The sequence below is a fragment of the Scyliorhinus torazame genome, chromosome 1 (assembly GCF_047496885.1).
Source record: "Scyliorhinus torazame isolate Kashiwa2021f chromosome 1, sScyTor2.1, whole genome shotgun sequence".
Lineage (NCBI taxonomy): Eukaryota > Metazoa > Chordata > Chondrichthyes > Carcharhiniformes > Scyliorhinidae > Scyliorhinus > Scyliorhinus torazame.
Window position 1 is genome coordinate 321,703,465 of NC_092707.1, and position 18,785 is coordinate 321,722,249.

At 47.6% G+C, this 18,785-nt stretch overlaps 1 protein-coding gene across 31 annotated transcripts in view; it reads left to right on the forward strand.

The window, feature by feature from the left end:
• Positions 1 to 18,785, forward strand: part of nrxn1a (neurexin 1a) — a 2,579,010-nt gene that overhangs the window by 980,055 nt on the left and 1,580,170 nt on the right. For all 31 annotated transcript variants that reach the window (XM_072507900.1, XM_072507883.1, XM_072507882.1 and 28 more), the window contains one exon: positions 16,699 to 17,000. In XM_072507900.1, the coding sequence (XP_072364001.1) occupies positions 16,699 to 17,000 (302 nt within the window). The remainder of the gene's footprint in view (positions 1 to 16,698; positions 17,001 to 18,785) is intronic.

Below are 18,785 nucleotides of genomic sequence, written 5' to 3' on the forward strand. Positions count from 1 at the left end.
GGCCAGCAGCGCGGGTTCAATTCCCGTACCTGCCTCAACGAACAGGCGCCGGAATGTGGCGACTAGGGTTTTTTTCAGAGTAACTTCATTGAAGCCTACTTGTGACAATAAGCGATTATTATTATTATTATTATTATTATTATTATTATTCAGTCCTCTCTTACTTTTGTGCATTAAAACTGCGGAACGGAGAAATAACCTGAGAGCAGACATTTTCTACTTGGCAATGATGACTTTACAGAGAGGGCAAACGTCGACCTGAGCTCCAAATCAGGAGAGAGTGGGAAAACGGAATTCACGCCAGTTATTTTCCTGCTTTTCCAGGCTCCTCATCCACGACACAATGAGATACCCATCCAGGAAGGTGGGGAACCTAATTTTAATAAATTATCATATCATTAGCGAACTGTCCCGCTGTCATTTACATCCCCTTTGAATATTCAGTCTGCACCGCGTGACATTACACCAGCGTGGTTTAGAACAGCTCTACAAAAATGTGAATCTGTCAACGTCACCTCTGAAGGGCATATCAGAGATAAGCGCACAGGTTATCACTTTCCAGGACAGAGTCCAATGGAGAGGGGACACCGGCGAGGACGTGGGGGAATAAGCTAAGTCATTCTTAGGGACTGGTGGGGGTGGAGGGGATTGAGTCCCAGCAGTTGGGAGGTGAGGAGGGGAGGTGAGGCTTTGCTGCTTGCTGGTCTTTGTGGCCTCCATTATCATGGTCATTAAGTTCTTTTAGGGGTCTGGTGCTTAGTGTGGACTTGGCGCATCTATAGTCTCCCTTGCTAGGATTAAAGTGATGGCTGCTCGGAGGGATTGCCTCTCTGGATTGGCAGCTAGAATAGGGTGGGAGCAGGAAAACGAACAGCGTTAGCACAGTGAGTAATTGTGAGGTTCTAAGGTGGGGCTCAGTGACATGCCAAGTTGATCGTCAATGGGACTCTGACTTGGGGTGGTAATAAGCTCCATGAGGGCAAGAAGACCCGTACACAGAAGGGACGATGAGGCCAGTCACATTCATCCCCCCATCCTCAGGCTGTAAGGTACAACTGTAGGGCATGAGCAATGTGGAAGGGCACTGTCAATAGTCCTGCAGTCCAGGCTATCAGGGATGTTATCATGGGTGGCTGGCTGGCTTGTTTGATCCGCTATCCATGACAGCTGGGGGAATGAAGGTTAAAGTTAAGGATCAAGTGGAATACAATTTGGAATAAATAAGGTGAGCCTCGCCTGGCACAGGAGGAAGCCACTTCCCGAATAGCACCTTTGACAAGTCAATTATACCCATTGAGTCAGTATTGTAATATATGATTCTGCCATTGATTGGCGCCCACTAGTTAACCTTTTGGGAGCTGAGTCCCCACGCATCAAACTACATTGTTGCACTCACCTTTCTATAAGACGGAGGTGACACAGGTTTAGCCCCCAATACAAGTGCAAAGGTAGCAGAGCTCAGCAGGGAGCCTTAAAACGGTCAGGATTGTGGCAGTGATTCAGCCCCCCATGACGTCAACACACAGGGCAAGTCAATGTACGCAAGTGTCCTCAGTCCTCAACTTTGAGGGGTTCTGTGGGCCACGAAGGCTAGGCAAGGTAGATGCGCATCTGTCATGCAGATTTGGAAGAGGCTCATCTAGAACATGGACATTGTGTGAGAGAGTAAGGGACTGAAGCTCATTGGAAAGGTGCTCACATGGGGAATGTTCATGGGTGGATGTCCTGTGCCTTGATCGGGCATAGGTGAGGGCATTATCAGAACTACTCATTGCTCACAGATCTGGTTCTTCCCTTTCAGTTCTTGGAGTGTGAGGTTGATGGAACCAGTGGAGTTGGCTGTGCTTTTGAACACAGTGGAGCAGGAGAGAGGACATCAACATATGGCTGCATGTGGACAGGACCAGCGCCCTGCAAAAGAGGGAGTGGCAGAGCCCGCTGAGTTACCCATGTGCCGGCCCATATATTGAGGGGGCTCAGAGGAGACACTACAGAGCATGGATGTACTGCAGGAGAACAAAGTACCTCCAGGTGACAGAGATCCAGTGCCGGAGACAACTGCATCTCTCCTGAGGGACAGTGGACCACTTGTGCCAGGTCATGCAGGAATTGGCACCACATGAGCTGGGAGGTCACCCATTGTGGCCCTGAAGGTAATAGCCACGCTGAACTTTTATGCGAGCAGCTCATTTCAGGGGAACCTCTGCGGCATCTCACAGTCTGCCGCACAAATGTGTAGAAGAGAGGTGACCGATGCGTATTTGCATGGACTCACCACGACTACAAAATTAACCGGGACAAGGCTAAGCCAGGATGCCAGGGCCATCTGCTTCACCTGCACGGCTGCCCAACCCAAGTGAAGGGTCTGATTGACTGCATGCATATGGCTCTACATTCCCCATGGCAGCATGGGATGTACTTCATGAAACATGAGGGATTCCACTTCCTCAATATGCAGATCGTCTGCGACAAAGTGATGCGCAATATGCAGGTGTGTGGCCATTTTCCAGGAAGCATCCATGACAGCGGCATTCTTGGGCACTCTCAGATCCTGTCCTAGCGGGGATGGACAGTGATGCCAGTGCGGAGGTCACAAACACCCACGGAGACTCATTACAACCAGTTTCACATGTCTACATGTGCACTGGTGGAGCAGGCTATACAGTTCTGGTGCCTGGACTGGTCAGGGCGAGTCCTGCAGTACAGCTGCCAGAGAGTCTTGCGCATCACCATGGTTTGCTGTGCACTCCGTAACCTGGTACTGCAATCCATGTGGAGTCTGCACATACTCCCCGTGTCTGGAGGGCAGCATGGGTGTTGTCGTGCTTCCCTCCCCACTGTGTGGGGTTGGTGGTGTGCCGATCACAGAAAGTGGGGAGTCAGATTGGCAAGACACTTCCAGGGTCTCCTCAGTAGAAGGCCATTGGCTGTGCATCAGTTGATCGTATTCCCTGTGGTTGCATTGGGCCCCCTGCGGCAAAGCTTATGTCTGCAATGAGTAGCATTGCCCATTTGTGGGGGGTGTGGGGGACCCTCGAGCATACTTCTGGATCAGGGCACATTTTCAAAATGGCGCCCTGATCTCTGAGCAACCAGTCTTGCCAGCAAGTTGGGGGAGGGCCCAAAAAACAACTAAATATGGGTGAATACTGGCCTGGTGCTCAGCTAAAAATCCCCACAGCACACATCAATCCAAACACACCTCCCCTCCATGGGGCTCCCACTATGACCTACTCCTGGCACTGCCCCAGCACTGGTTGTCACTGTCAGGTTGGCACAGTGCCAATCTGGCAGTGCCAACATATGCCAGGGACAGCGACATGGTAATTCCCGGGCATGTGCCCCCAGAAGCTATACCTACCGCTGTGCCTCTGGAGAGATCTTCTCGACTGCCTCACGCCTGGCCAAACCTATTGGAGGCCTTGATGAAGGACGTTTTGTCGGCAAGATATGAATATTTAGTGAGGAGAGATCATGTGGTGGGGGCGCCACTAATGATATGTAAATTTAATGAAATATATTAATATGAGGTTCACACCCTTTGTGGGCGTGAGTCTCGACACCACCGGCGAGGGGCGGGAAAATCAAGACGCGCTTTCTCTCTAGCAATATTCGCGTTTCTCGGTTCTTGCGGGATTTTCTGACTGTGCCGCCGATTCCACGGATGATGACTATGGCCTCAAAATTGTGCCCAATAAGAGAAGATGACACCTTGATGCCTTTTTCCTCTGAAGAAAGCAAGCAGGCAGTGAGGGCATGAAAGCCTCCAGGCAGCCTGGTTGTTTTCCAATATCTCTGTGAACCTAAAGCTCGAAAGGCAAATTCCATCTGATCTCTGACATTCGGTCTTAAATGGCTTTTACTTCGTTCATCTAGCTCCCCATCGCTTCCAAGAAATAGGCCTGATGCCTGCCTAACCGCCTCTGAGAAATGTGCCCAGTGATGGGATAGTCCTTGCACACTGTCTGGTGGTGCAAATATTCCATTCCTACGGGCCTTCACGCTCACCCTTGGGGTCCTAAAGATCCAGCCAAAAGGTGGGATTTTATAGCCCCTCCCACTGATGGGACCCTCTGATCCCACCAGAGTCAATGGACGTCTGAGCGGCTCACTGCATTTCCTGGCCCCAGCCCGACCACGACAGGGGCCTAAAATTCCAACCTAAGGTGTTCAAGTGTTCAAAATGCTTCCACTGAGAGATCTCCCTTTTGGAATGCTGTTTTCCCGTAAGCCTGATTCTGCAAAAGGTGGAGAAAATAAGTTCCTTTTCCTTTCCTGTGCAGCACTGCATCTCTGGCAATTGATCTGCAGTGTAATTGCAACCATAAACCCTTAATTGCTTCTTACTTCCGATTGTATGGGGAAATATAGGCTGTTTACATTCATATGCAGGCAGAACCTGTGCGTGTTTCATAAATGCAGTATTAAAAAGATCATTAGCCACATTCATTGTTAATGAATGGTTGACTATATTTGACTTAGTATCAAATTTTCAACAAATATATTTGTCATAAATTTCAGGGAGTTGTGGAGAATTAAAAGTAAAATTATAGAGTGATCACAGGAGGAGGTAATTTGGCCTATTAAATCCATGCTGGTTCTCAGTAGAGCCATTCCATCAGTTCCATTCCCTCCTCCCTGTCGCCCCGCAAGTTTATTTCCCTCGGCTGCCTATCCAACTTCTTTCTTGAAATCCATGCACTAGTTTACGCATTTGGATATTATATTTTACAATTCTACTAATGAAGCACTCTTTGGAATAACTGTTAAATAACTACATACCAGTCATTTTGAGGTTTCATACTCGAAACTGCAGAAGACTGAGCCACCTTGCTAATTTCCTGCTTTAGGAAAATAGTTCAGTTTCAAAGATTTTGGGGTGAAAAAAAAAGACAGATGAAAGGTATGACATCTCTATAAACTCCAAAGTATATTACGAAGTCCACCTGACCTACAACCTTTTGGTGAATTTGGCTAGGATGAGCACAAAGGCCTTCTCTTCAGGTGTGATTCAACAGACTCCCTTGACGTTTTATTCTAAGAACTCAGTTAACATAGATATAAACACACAACAATATTTTTTATCAATTGCAAACATAAAGACACCACCCAGCTACAGTAATCTATGTCTAACACTTAATAAATTCCACCTTAACTGTTCCAATTCAAAAACAATATCCAATAAATCACGCCTCTATTCAAGGGCGTGGCCCAGCACACAGTATTCTCACTTGAATGGGACTGGCTTTCCCTGAATATATCTTTTAAGTTACCAAAGCAGGTAGGCACAACCTGTTTACTTCTAGAACATATACTTAAAATGAAAATAGAGAGAGACAGGCCAAAACACTTATTTCTTCTTGTCTGTAATCCACAGCAGTCCAAATTGAAAGTGAGACCAAAACCCTCACAGCCACAGCTCAGCTCCACTCAGAAAATTACATCACTGAAGCCATGTGATAAGACAAAAACCTGTCTTAAAGGGAAACTCCCATGAAAAAATGATAAAGGAATTTAATACTTGAGTGGGACGTTCCGGGTGCGGCGATGACCAGCTGAGTCGCACGTTTCGGCAGCTCCCTGTGAAACGGACTTTTGGGCTCTTGATAGGAGCCCCAACGGCAATTTTAACGGCTGAAAACAACGTGCGGTAAACCAGAAGGGTGTTCCCCCTGGACACGGATGGAAAAAGGAGAGGAAAGTGGCCGGATTGCAGCGGATCCTTTGGAACAACGGCAAGGAAGGCAAGCAGAAACCAAGATGGCGTCGGAAGGTGGCAGTTTCATATGGGGCCCTGAACAACAAGAGTTTTTGAAACGCTGCGTGGAGGAGATAAAAAAGGAAATGAAGAAAGAGTTGTTGGCCCCGATACTACAGGCGATTGAAGGGCTGAAAGAGGAACAAAAGACCCAGGAGCAGGAGCTTCGGGTCGTGAAGGCGAAAGCAGCAGAGAATGAAAACGACATACAGGGCCTGGTGGTGAAGTCGGAGATACAGGAGGCACACCAGAAACGATCTGTGGAGAGGTTGGAGGCACTGGAAAATAACGCAAGGAGGAACAACTTGAGGATTCTTGGCCTTCCTGAAGGTGTGGAGGGGGCGGACGTCGGGGCATATGTGAGCACGATGCTGCACTCGTTAATGGGAGTGGAGGCCCCGACGGGTCCGTTGGAGGTGGAGGGAGCATACCGAGTTATGGTGCGAGGACCGAGAGCAGGAGAAGCTCCCAGAGCCATAGTGGTGAGATTTCTCCGTTTTAAGGATAGAGAAATGGTCCTTAGATGGGCGAAGAAAACTCGGTGTAGTAAATGGGAGAACGCGGTGATCCGCGTCTATCAAGATTGGAGTGCGGAGGTGGCGAGAAGGAGGGCGAGCTTTAATCGGGCCAAAGCGGTACTTCACAAAAAAAAGATAAAGTTTGGAATGCTGCAACCGGCAAGACTGTGGGTCACATATCAAGGGAGGCACCACTACTTTGAGACGGCGGATGAAGCGTGGACTTTTATTGTAGAAGAAAAATTGGAATGATTGGACTACGAAAATGAACGTTTGGACAAAGTGGTGGGACGAGTGGGGGGGGGGGGCGAAGAGGGATTGTATGACTAATCCTGCGGTATGGTAACTTTTCTTTCTCCCACAGGTGGTGATGGGGGGAGGTGGGGAGGGAGAGGAGATGGGGCGTTGGCCATGGGAGGCGGGGCCGAGGGAGAGGCGCGGGCTTGGTTCCCGTGCTATGATAATTATGGCGGGAATAGAGAAGCAGGAAGGAGGGGGCGCCGCACGGGGCGAGCCGTGATCACGGGGGGAAGCCGAGGTCAGCCAGAGTTTGCTGACTTCTGGGAGCAACATGGGGGGAGTAATTACGCTAGCGGGGGGTCTAGCGGGGGGGGGGGGAGGGGGGAATTACTGGGTTGCTGCTGCTGGGAAAAGGGGGGAGGGGGTGCGGGAAAGGATGGGCGGGGGGGCACCGTCTGGGAGAAATACAGCCGCGTGGGAACTGGGCGAGAAGCTGGAAAAAGATGATGGCTAACCGGCAAGGGGGGGGGGGGTGGGAAGCCCCCCAACTCGGCTGATCACGTGGAACGTGAGGGGGCTTAACGGGCCGATAAAGAGGGCACAAGTACTCGCACACCTTAAGAAACTTAAAGCAGATGTGGTCATGTTACAGGAAACGCACCTGAAACTGATAGATCAGGTTAGGTTGCGCAAAGGATGGGTAGGGCAGGTGTTCCATTCGGGGCTGGATGCGAAAAACAGGGGGGTGGCTATATTAGTGGGGAAGCGGGTAATGTTCGAGGCAAAGACTATAGTGGCGGATAACGGGGGCAGATACGTGATGGTGAGTGGCAAATTACAGGGAGAGATGGTGGTGTTGGTAAACGTGTATGCCCCGAATTGGGACGATGCCAATTTTATGAGGCGAATGCTAGGACGCATCCCAGACCTAGAGACCGGAAAGCTGATAATGGGGGGAGACTTTAACACGGTGTTGGAACCAAGGCTGGATAGGTCGAAGTCCAGGACTGGTAGGAGGCCGGCAGCAGCCAAGGTGCTTAAGGATTTTATGGAGCAGATGGGAGGGGTGGACCCGTGGAGATTCAGTAGACCTTGGAGTAAGGAGTTCTCGTTTTTCTCCTATGTCCATAAAGTCTATTCACGCATAGACTTTTTTGTGTTGGGTAGGGCATTGATCCCGAGGGTGAGGGGAACGGAATATACGGCTATAGCCATTTCGGATCATGCCCCACACTGGGTAGACTTGGAGATAGGGGAGGAAACAAGAGGGCGTCCACCCTGGAGAATGGATATGGGACTAATGGCGGATGAGGGGGTGTGCTTAAGGGTGAGGGGATGCATTGAAAAGTACTTGGAACTCAATGACAATGGGGAGGTTCAGGTGGGAGTGGTCTGGGAGGCGTTGAAGGCGGTGGTTAGGGGGGAGCTGATATCAATAAGGACACATAAAGGGAAGCAGGAGAGTAAGGAACGGGAGTGGTTGTTGCAAGAACTTTTGAGGGTGGACAGACAGTATGCGGAAGCACCGGAGGAGGGACTGTATAGGGAAAGGCAAAGGCTGCATGTGGAATTTGACTTGCTGACCACAGGCACTGCAGAGGCACAATGGAGGAAGGCGCAGGGTGTACAGTATGAATATGGAGAGAAGGCGAGCAGATTGCTGGCACACCAATTGAGGAAAAGGGGAGCAGCGAGGGAAATAGGGGGGGTGAGACACGAAGATGGAGAGACGGAGCGGGGAGCGGAGAGAGTGAATGAAGTGTTTAAGACATTTTATAAAAAATTGTATGAAGCTCAACCCCCGGATGGGAGGGAGAGAATGATGGAGTTTTTGGATCGGCTGGAAATTCCCAAGGTGGAAGAGCAGGAAAGGATGGGATTGGGAGCACAGATCACGGTAGAAGAAGTGGTGAAAGGAATTAGGAACATGCAGACGGGAAAGGCCCCGGGACCGGACGGATTCCCAGTTGAATTTTATAGAAAATATTTGGACTTGCTCGCCCCGCTACTGACGAGGACCTTCAACGAGGCAAAGGAAAGGGGACAACTGCCCCCGACTATGTCAGAAGCAACGATATTGCTTCTTTTAAAGAAGGAAAAGGATCCGCTACAATGCGGGTCCTACAGACCAATCTCCCTCCTCAATGTAGATGCCAAGGTCTTGGCCAAGGTAATGGCAATGAGAATAGAGGAATGTGTCCCGGGGGTGGTTCATGAGGACCAAACTGGGTTTGTGAAGGGGAGACAGCTGAACACGAACATACGGAGGTTGTTAGGGGTAATGATGATGGCCCCACCAGAGGGTGAAACGGAGATAGTAGTGGCGATGGATGCCGAGAAAGCATTTGATAGAGTGGAGTGGGATTATCTGTGGGAGGTGTTGAGGAGATTTGGGTTCGGAGAGGGGTATGTTAAAAGGGTGCAGCTGTTGTATAGGGCCCCAGTGGCGAGTGTGGTCACGAATGGACGGGGATCGGCATATTTTCGGCTCCATAGAGGGACAAGGCAGGGATGTCCTCTGTCCCCATTACTGTTTGCACTGGCGATTGAGCCCCTGGCGATAGCGCTGAGAGGTTCCAAGGGATGGAGGGGAATACTTAGGGGAGGAGAAGAACATCGGGTATCTTTATATGCGGATGATCTGCTACTATATGTGGCGGATCCAGCGGAGGGGATGCCAGAAATAATGCGGATACTTGGGGAGTTTGGGGATTTTTCAGGGTATAAATTGAATATGGGAAAGAGTGAGCTGTTTGTGGTGCATCCAGGGGAGCAGAGTAGAGAAATAGAAGACCTACCGTTGAGGAAGGTAACAAGAGACTTTCGTTACCTGGGGATCCAGATAGCTAAGAATTGGGGCACATTGCACAGGCTAAATTTGACGCGGTTGGTGGAACAGATGGAGGAAGATTTCAAGAGATGGGACATGGTAGCATTGTCAATGGCAGGGAGGGTGCAGGCAGTTAAGATGGTGGTCCTCCCGAGATTCCTTTTTGTGTTTCAGTGTCTCCCGGTGGTGATCACGAAGGCTTTTTTCAAAAGGATAGAAAAGAGTATTATGGGTTTTGTTTGGGCCGGGAAGACTCCGAGAGTGAGGAAGGGATTCTTACAGCGTAGTAGGGATAGGGGGGGGCTGGCACTACCGAGCCTAAGTGAGTATTATTGGGCCGCTAATATTTCAATGGTGAGTAAGTGGATGGGAGAGGAGGAAGGAGCGGCGTGGAAGAGATTAGAGAGGGCGTCCTGTAGGGGGACCAGCCTGCAGGCTATGGTGACAGCCCCATTGCCGTTCTCACCAAGGAACTATACCACTAGTCCGGTGGTGGTAGCTACACTGAAGATTTGGGGACAGTGGAGACGACATTGGGGAAAGACCGGAGCACTGGGGGGGTCCCCGATAAGAAACAACCATAGGTTTGCCCCGGGGGGAATGGATGGGGGATATGGAATGTGGCAAAGAGCAGGTATAACGCAATTGAAAGATCTATTTGTGGATGGGAAGTTTGCGAGTCTGGGAGCGCTGACCGAGAAATATGAGTTGCCCCAAGGGAATGCATTCAGGTACATGCAATTGAGGGCTTTTGCGAGGCAGCAGGTGAGGGAATTCCCGCAGCTCCCGACACAAGAGGTGCAGGACAGAGTCATCTCAAAGAAATGGGTGGGGGACGGTAAGGTGTCGGATATATATAGGGAAATGAGAGACGAAGGGGAGACTATGATGGACGAACTAAAAGGGAAATGGGAAGAAGAGCTAGGGGAGGAGATTGAGGAGGGGATGTGGGCAGATGCCCTAAACAGGGTAAACTCGTCGTCCTCGTGCGCCAGGCTAAGCCTGATTCAGTTTAAGGTATTACACAGGGCACATATGACTGGAACACGGCTCAGTAAATTTTTTGGGGTGGAGGATAGGTGTGCGAGGTGCTCGAGAAGCCCAGCGAATCATACCCATATGTTTTGGTCATGCCCGGCACTACAGGGGTTTTGGATGGGGGTGACAAAGGTGCTTTCGAAAGTAGTAGGAGTCCGGGTCGAACCAAGCTGGGGGTTGGCTATATTTGGGGTTGCACAAGAGCCGGGAGTGCAGGAGGCGAAAGAGGCCGATGTTTTGGCCTTTGCGTCCCTAGTAGCCCGGCGCAGAATATTGCTAATGTGGAAAGAAGCCAAGCCCCCGGGGGTGGAGACCTGGATAAATGATATGGCGGGGTTCATAAAGTTAGAGCGGATTAAGTTCGTCCTAAGGGGGTCGGCTCAAGGGTTTACTAGGCGGCGGCAACCGTTCGTCGAATATCTTGCGGAAAGATAGATAGGGGAGAACAAAGAAGGCAGCAGCAGCGGCCCAGGACTTGGGGGGGGGAGGGATGGGGGGGGGATGGGGGGGGGGGGGGTGTGGCCTGAGACAAGGCAATTGCCAATTAGGGCTAGTTTTTATTTTTTGTTATTTAATATTTATTTATTTGTTGTTGTTTTTGTTTAAATTTAAAAAAGGTCATTATTATCTGTATTGTTACAATGTTGTGTAAAGGATGCACAATGTACTGTGTTGGTTGACCAATAATTTTCAATAAAATATTATTTTTAAAAAAAAAATACTTGAGTGGGACAAGACCAGGCGGAATTCTCCGTTTTACCAGCCGGGTGATTTCTTGGCAGCGGGAGGCGGTGCGTCGTTCACTGGTGGCGGAGTTCTCTGCTCCCACTGCTATCAATGGGAATTTCCACTTAAGTCACCCCACACCGCTGGGAAACCCATGGACGGGAGAGCGCTGCCGGCAGTACCTGATAATCCCGCCGCCAGCGAACGGCCAGATAATTCCAGCCACTATTTTTACGAGTTGGGAGGACCATGAAAAGGATTGTTAGTTTTAAATAGTCATTGACAGTGAGAAAATAAATTATGCAGATAATTCCGAACATATGTTTTGTCAGAAGAATAGTTGAGGCAAAGACCATTGTACATTTTTAAGGGATGAGTAGGTAAACATTTAAAGCAGAAGAAAATGTAAGTCAAACAGGTAATTGGGATCAGTTTTGAATTGTTTTATCAAAGTTATGGCTCAAAGCACAATGGACAAATGGCCCCCTACAATTTTCTTTCACAGGGAGTGATTAGTAATGTAGTAACTATTTTGTTATTGTTTTATTCGGGGCTTTTCACGTTAACTTCATTGCAGTGTTAATGTAAACCTACTTGTGACGATAAAGATTATTATTATATATATTATTCTGTTCCAGTCATTGCGCAATCCTGAATTTGTAATTGTATTATTAAAAAGCGAGTTACATTGAGCAGCAACTCATCCTGCATAGGTACGAGGGATTGGGGAGGGGGGGCGGGGGGGGGATGCCAGGTCATAACTCCTAGGAGAGGGCATGACTTAGTGTGGATTCAAATCCAAACTGGTTCCAAGGCACAATTCACACGTAGGTCTATTTAAAATGGGCAAGCACCTCTTAAAGGGAGGTTAAGTACACATCCAGAAGATTGAGTCATAGGCAAACACGTAGGTTCTCTGTGGACATGCTGTTTGATTCATAAAGACAAGGAGGGAAATTCTCTTAAGAACGAAAGGAAGATTCACAAGCTTCGTATTCGCCCTCTGGAGTGACGTTGATGAGATCATCAACTGTCAGATCTGAGTGCCTGCAGCCTCTTTAAGTAATGCTTGCAGTCAATGAGTCAGTCAGTTCTTGAAGCCAGTCACATGAGCTTTACCTCAATGGGTTGGGATCAAGTATGTGTTAAGGTACTACTATCAAAGGACCTCAAGTAATACACATCAATGACGCAACTGCCTGGTTCCAGCATATACCTTGCCACCGAAAAAACATCCTGAATTAAAAGCACAGCCATCTGTTCTTGGAGGTTCTGTTTGCCAGTTTGAAGGAGTTGTTGGAGAAATTTGGGCTCTTGTGGGCTGACTCATTTAGGTACCTGCAAGTTCGCAATTTTGCAAAACGGATCTTTCCAACATTTCCTGTGGTGCTGCTAACCTCGCTGATGGAGAGGGGTTCTTTCGCTCACAGGGTCGGAGGAGGGAAATACCTCAGGTATCTATGGAAGGATTATGTCTGAAGACGCAGTATTGGTGGAGAGGATTAAGGCCAAGTGGGACGAGTGGGAGCTGGTATTGGAGAATGAGGTGTGAAGTGAGGCCCAGCGGAGGACAAACGCCATGTCCTCATGTGCAAGATTTGGCTTAAAGTAGTGTATAGGAGGGGCGGCATGGTGGTGCAGTGGTTAACTCTGCTGACTCATGGCATCGAAGACCCGGGTTCGATCCCGGCCCCGGGTCATTGTCTGTGTGGAGATTGCAGATTCTCCCCGTGTCTGCGTAGGTCTCACAACCACAACCTAAAATGATGTGTAGGGTAAATGAATTGGCCATGATAAATCGCCCCTTAATTGGAAATTTACATTTATGAAAGTAGTGAAGGATGACTCGGTCCAGGATGAGTCGGTTTTTTGCGAGAGTGGAGAAAAAATGCGAGCGCTGTGAAGAGAGTCCAGCCAGCCATGTGCACATTCTCGTCATGTTTTAAGCCTTGTGGCATTCTGGATCTCCTTCTTTAGCACCATGTCAGCGATTCTGAAAATTGAACTGGAGCCCTGTCTCTTAGTGGCCATATTTGGTGTATCGGCCTTGGTGGAACTACGGAAGACTGCGGGGGCCGATGTCCTGGACTTCGCCTCGTTGATTGCTCGTGGGCGAGTGCTGATGGGATGGGGGTCAACTTCTCCATCCAGTGCCTCAGTGTGGCTGGGAGATCTGATGGAATTCCTATACCTTGGGAATGTCAAGTACACTGTGAGGGGAGCAATTGAAGGGTTTTACCAGAGATGGCAGCAGTGTATTCTGTATTTCAAAGAGCCATGTCACCACTAGTTGCTAAAGGGGTCAGGGGCATGCAGGAGTAGGGTGGAGGGATCTAGGGGGGTTTGGTTTTTCAGTTGTGCGGGGTTTGTGGTTTGGGTGGTGTTTGGGTAGGATGTGTAATTTTGGTTTTACGTATAAAATGGGAAAACATTTGAATAAAAATATTTATATAGAGAAAAATGAAAGCCAACATGAATGGGCTGCTTAAAGACTAAGGAAGCCAGTGGTAGGAAGCAAAATATTTATTTTACGATTAACAATAATCTGCCCATATCAGTAACTATCCCTAATCACAGTCCCCATTAGGACAACCAACATGCTGGTCCCTGCTCTGGCCGACTTTTATGTTCAGTTCTAATGAGCCGCAACTGGGTGGCTTCTGCCCCCAAACTGAGAAGTTCACACTCCATGAGCCCAATGGGGAGATCGATAATGGTTGCCCCATGGGGGTATGACAGGCCGGTAAGTCAAATTGAATGGTTTTGATTACCCTGTCATCCACTTCCTGCCATTTGTTGTGGATAAAAATCAGGACCAACATTAGGAACGTGCAATTTGTATAATTACAAAAGGCACTGAGGCAGTTAAGGGTCCCAAACAGATCCAATGTCAGCGCATCATCATTCTGCAAGATATTGGGATGAACGTTGCTCCGAGGCTCAGGAACCCGTAGTCAGAGGAACCCGATGCCAGGCTCATTTTCTGATCAGGGACCTTTTCAAGGTGGCAGTGCACCTTCCATGAACCAGTCAATTAGTAGGTTTCCTCCACATTAGCCTTCCATCTCATGATATTGAGTGGGTTATGGAGCCAAGACTGCAGAAGCACCGCCCACATCAAGGAAGGCCAGCAGCCCACGCTGTGGGCGGAATTTAATCTCGGCAATGGGGGTGTTGCACACCAGCTGGAGAGCTAATGAGAGGCCTGCAACTCCTCCTTTAGGGAAGGCAAGCTGTATTAAGTTCCATTTAAGTAGCCAGCAGGATTAAGAACCCCGAGAGCGGCCGATCAATCAGAGGCTTGCTGCTCCTGTGCCAACAGTACCACCGGGAGAGCAGTGGTAGTTGCTTTCAATGCACCCATCAGAAGCCCAGGTTCAGCCAACCACCCAGACTACAGATGAGTTACAGCAGGATAGGCACCATGAGGAGGAGACCATCAGTTGGGATGGCAGAGGGAATCAGAAGAGCAGTCATATAGTGATGCACAATGGGCCCCCTCTAACCCAATGTCTGGTTCCTTGAGATCAGACTCACCTTGATCCACTGTGAAGCTGAAGGCAAACTTGACAAAGTTTGTTTTTTGAGCTTCCTGCTTGGCACCTGTCATTGGATGCATATCAGCAGTGACAGGATCAAGACCCCGAAATGGACATTAAGTGAAGGCCATCCACTAGTTTGCCTGCCATGGGTTTAATTGGGACAGAGATGGAAAGGGGCAAGGTCCCTACCCTCCACCCTCCCACCCGATTAAATGCCCCCACCTTGGGAAGGGTTGTCCATTGTTTGACAGTAATACACTGTTAAAAATTAATTTACTACCTGAATGCACCAGCTCTAGCTTTCTCTCACAGGCTTAGTGGGCAATTAATGGATAAGTACAGTCATTCCACAGCCCTACATGGAATTCAATGCTGAATATATTTTTCAGTTACCCAGTGAAATAAAGCTTGTGGTGGAGCATGGCAAATCTCACAGCAATTTCTGAATTTATCTGTGTTTGTGTGGACTCTGAGAGTTGCTGTCTGTAATTAGTATTCAAGAAATGGGTGTGAAAATTAGGAACACACTTATCAAAACCATGCCTATTTGCTGATTTGTGACTTCTCATTTGGAGGTCACATGATAACGGGAATGAATGGCCACCACCAACATTTTACTGCTAAAACCACATCAGAGAGTGATTAAATAGGGAATGAAAACAGTCACTTTCTTGTGGTCCCAGCCATCTGAGATGTGCCACTGTGACGGGGATTTCTACCAGGGGTATATGAGAAAGTCAAAGACTGTGATCTTGGTCTGCTCGGAAGCAGATCAGAATGCCATTTGTTTACAAATAGCCTGGGTAGGGGTGGAAGTGCCATTTGGACTTTGTTGCTTTGGAATAGTTGATATGTACATTTTGGATGTTCCCCATTGGACAAATATGTCAGAATACTCAGAATTCTGTGACTCAATTGCAAAAAAAGCATAGGGTGAAGGATGGCATGTGAAGTAATATGGGCTCCAGCCTGCCTATCCTTGACTTGTTCTCCATATTAAGGTGAGCTGGCGAGGTCTCAGGTGATCAACCCACCCTTGGACATATTGAGGCCACAAGTGGGCAAATAACTGCCACTTACGGGGCTCATCCTATCTCAGCCGCAATTTTAGAGTCTGGAGAGGAAAGCAGGGCATGGTAAACAGCCCAGCAGCTTTCACAGCACGAGCTGGTAGTGGAAAGGAAGATGACATACCTCCTTTAAAGGGTTCCCAATGACCACCTGGGATACACCCAGGTGTTACCGTGCTTTGCTGCTCCATCCCAGACTATTTAACCTCCTGCCCCCACCCCCCAACACGGCTGGGGTCTCCTACCTGTTACTGCCAAATGTCCGCTGACTTACCTAAATCCTGTACCTATCTTCACTTCTTCCTTAGTACTATTTGTGGTCCCAGCAGTGGCCACTGCAGTCCTCTGATACTGTTGGGACTACGGAGCTGCTGGCCAGTAAGATTGACAGGCAGCACTTGGAGTGGGGCTTCCTTTCCCTGAGGGACTGAAAGTCCACTCTGATCCAATTAAGGCAGCCCAAATGAATCTTCACTATGGAGCAGCAGGATTTTGGGTTGGTGAGGAGGTGTCAAACTATCCCTTTATTAATCCTCCCGTGTGACAATTGGAATTCTATTAACCTGTGCAAAAACATTTTGGCTTTGAAATTGACATAAGCGATAGAAGATAACTATTTCTATTCTAAAGTTTTGGATCCATTTTAATAGTCCATGGACGGGATTGTCCAGTCCCCCAGCCGCATGTTTCTTGGTGGCACATTGTTCGCCGGTGGCGGGATTCTACCTTCCCGCCACTTGTCAATGGGATTTCCCATTGAAATGACCCCCATGTCACCGGGAGCCCCACAGGCAGGAGTGCGCCGTCGGCGTGAAAAGTGAGTTGCAACGACCGGAGAATTCCGGCCTACATTGGGTTTATCGTCAGAGATGTAGTTTTGTACAACAAGAATAATTATAACACTTGTTGCTTTTTAATATTTGTAAAAAAAAATGGAGTGTTGTAACCATTTTTGATCTCTTTTTCTGTTTTTCAGGGAGAGAAGAATATGTTGCGACATTTAAAGGATCAGAATACTTCTGCTACGACTTGTCACAGAACCCAATCCAGAGTAGCAGCGATGAAATAACATTGTCATTCAGAACCCTTCAAAGGAATGGGCTGATGCTTCATACAGGGAAATCTGCAGATTATGTAAATCTGGCTTTGAAAGATGGTGCTGTCTCACTGGTCATTAATTTGGGGTCAGGAGCCTTTGAAGCTTTGGTGGAACCTGTGAATGGAAAATTTAATGACAATGCCTGGCATGATGTGAAAGTAACCCGGAACCTCCGTCAGGTAACAGTACAAAGGATGATGTGGGACCTGTTCTTCATCATGTATGGAGAAAAAAATAATTTTAATGCACACATTTACAAATTAATCGTTCCAAACTAAATATAATTATTTCCTTTTGAGTTGGAAATAAATTGGATATGACAAATTCAGATTACTGATTTTGCTTTCTAACACCTGAGCAAATGCAGATCTGGAGCTATGTTTTAGGTCAGAACACCAGTGGGTTTTGTCAAAAGAATTTGCTTCATAGCTATAAGTAATGAGATCCATTTCATTTACATACATTTTATGGTTAACGGTTGTGGGTGCCTTTCTGAAAATCAGAGAAAATGTGTAAAATCCCTGACCTTTAACAATGGTCCCAACTGCATGTTTTTGATCGAAGATATCAGACTGATGGGCCTAGGCTTTATCATCTAGTTTATAAGTAGGAATTAAATTAACTTGTTGGCGGAACAGTCAACATGTTGAGAATTTTAAGCAACTTACCAGCCATTGTATTGTAACAAATAGAGAGGAGCAATTTTAACTATAACTGCCTGGTGGAAACCAAGAGACAGTACAGTACATTGCATAACTTACTTACCCAATCTGGAGCTACTGGATGTCAACCATTTCAAATGCAGACTGTCCGGACACCAGCTCAGAAAAGGTTCTTCTTTGCATTACGCATGCTGGGTCCCAGTGGCAACATTAAGACTTAATTGCAATTTTAACTGGATGACCTAAATGAGAAATCTAGTAAAGATAACTAGCAGGGGAGGAAGAGCCTCAAGAGACTCAAACAGGCAAGTTCAGTTGTGTCCCTTTAGGACCAGGAGAAGCTGTAGTTCTTTTCCAGGCCCCACAAAGAAAGTTTAGTCTTCCCTGCCCTGGAAGGGAGACCATGCTCATTGTATTTTTGACCCCATTGATCACAATGTTAGTTAACCATTTCTCTCCATTTCTTGAGCAAAGTAAATGTCCTATGCTGATATGTTTGACACCAATGTCACAGTGGACTATCTGGTATTTTCCTGCCGTTCAAACAGGTACATAAGGCAGGCCTTAAAAAATGATGCAAACACATTGAGCGGGGTTTTATGGCCTCACCACATGCTGGCATCATCACATGCAGGACAGAAAAATTTGGAGAACTGCCAAAACGCTGTAGAGATTTACACGCCCCGCCTGTGACAAGACCTATAACTGACGGGGGCAGAAAATCCTGGCCATTGTGGGGAAAGGTGCTGCATATTGAATGTTGGTTCAGTTTCTCACTCCATTAAACTTATGACCTTGGTTGAAGACCTTTTTAAGAGTTGTTTGAGAGTTGTATTGGTATAAATACTGGAAAATCTAATCTGCCTATATTGGCAGCTAAAGCCACAATGCAAAAATTAACCAGAGAGTGCTCTTGAGAACAATAATATGAATTAACTCTGTTCCTAATGTGACTGAGGCAAGAAAGGTAACATTTTGCAGAAAAATTCTTTGACATTTCCGTTAACTCAAATATGGCCACCAGAGCATCTGCAATTATGCACATCAAGAAATTAAAACAACGCATGCTTCTACCTAAGCAGCCTGAGACAAAGAAGATCAGATGGCAATCTGACAATGAAGTTCCTCAAAAAAACTGAAATGCCAAACATGGATGCCCTGATCATAAAGGCACCCCAAGAGGGTTAAATTATGATGCGAATGTCCGAAGAAAAAGTTCTGAAGAAGATTTCTGAAAGAATGTGAAAAGGAAGGAACTTACCTTTATGTCATGCCTTTTCCAACCTCAGGATATCCAAAAGC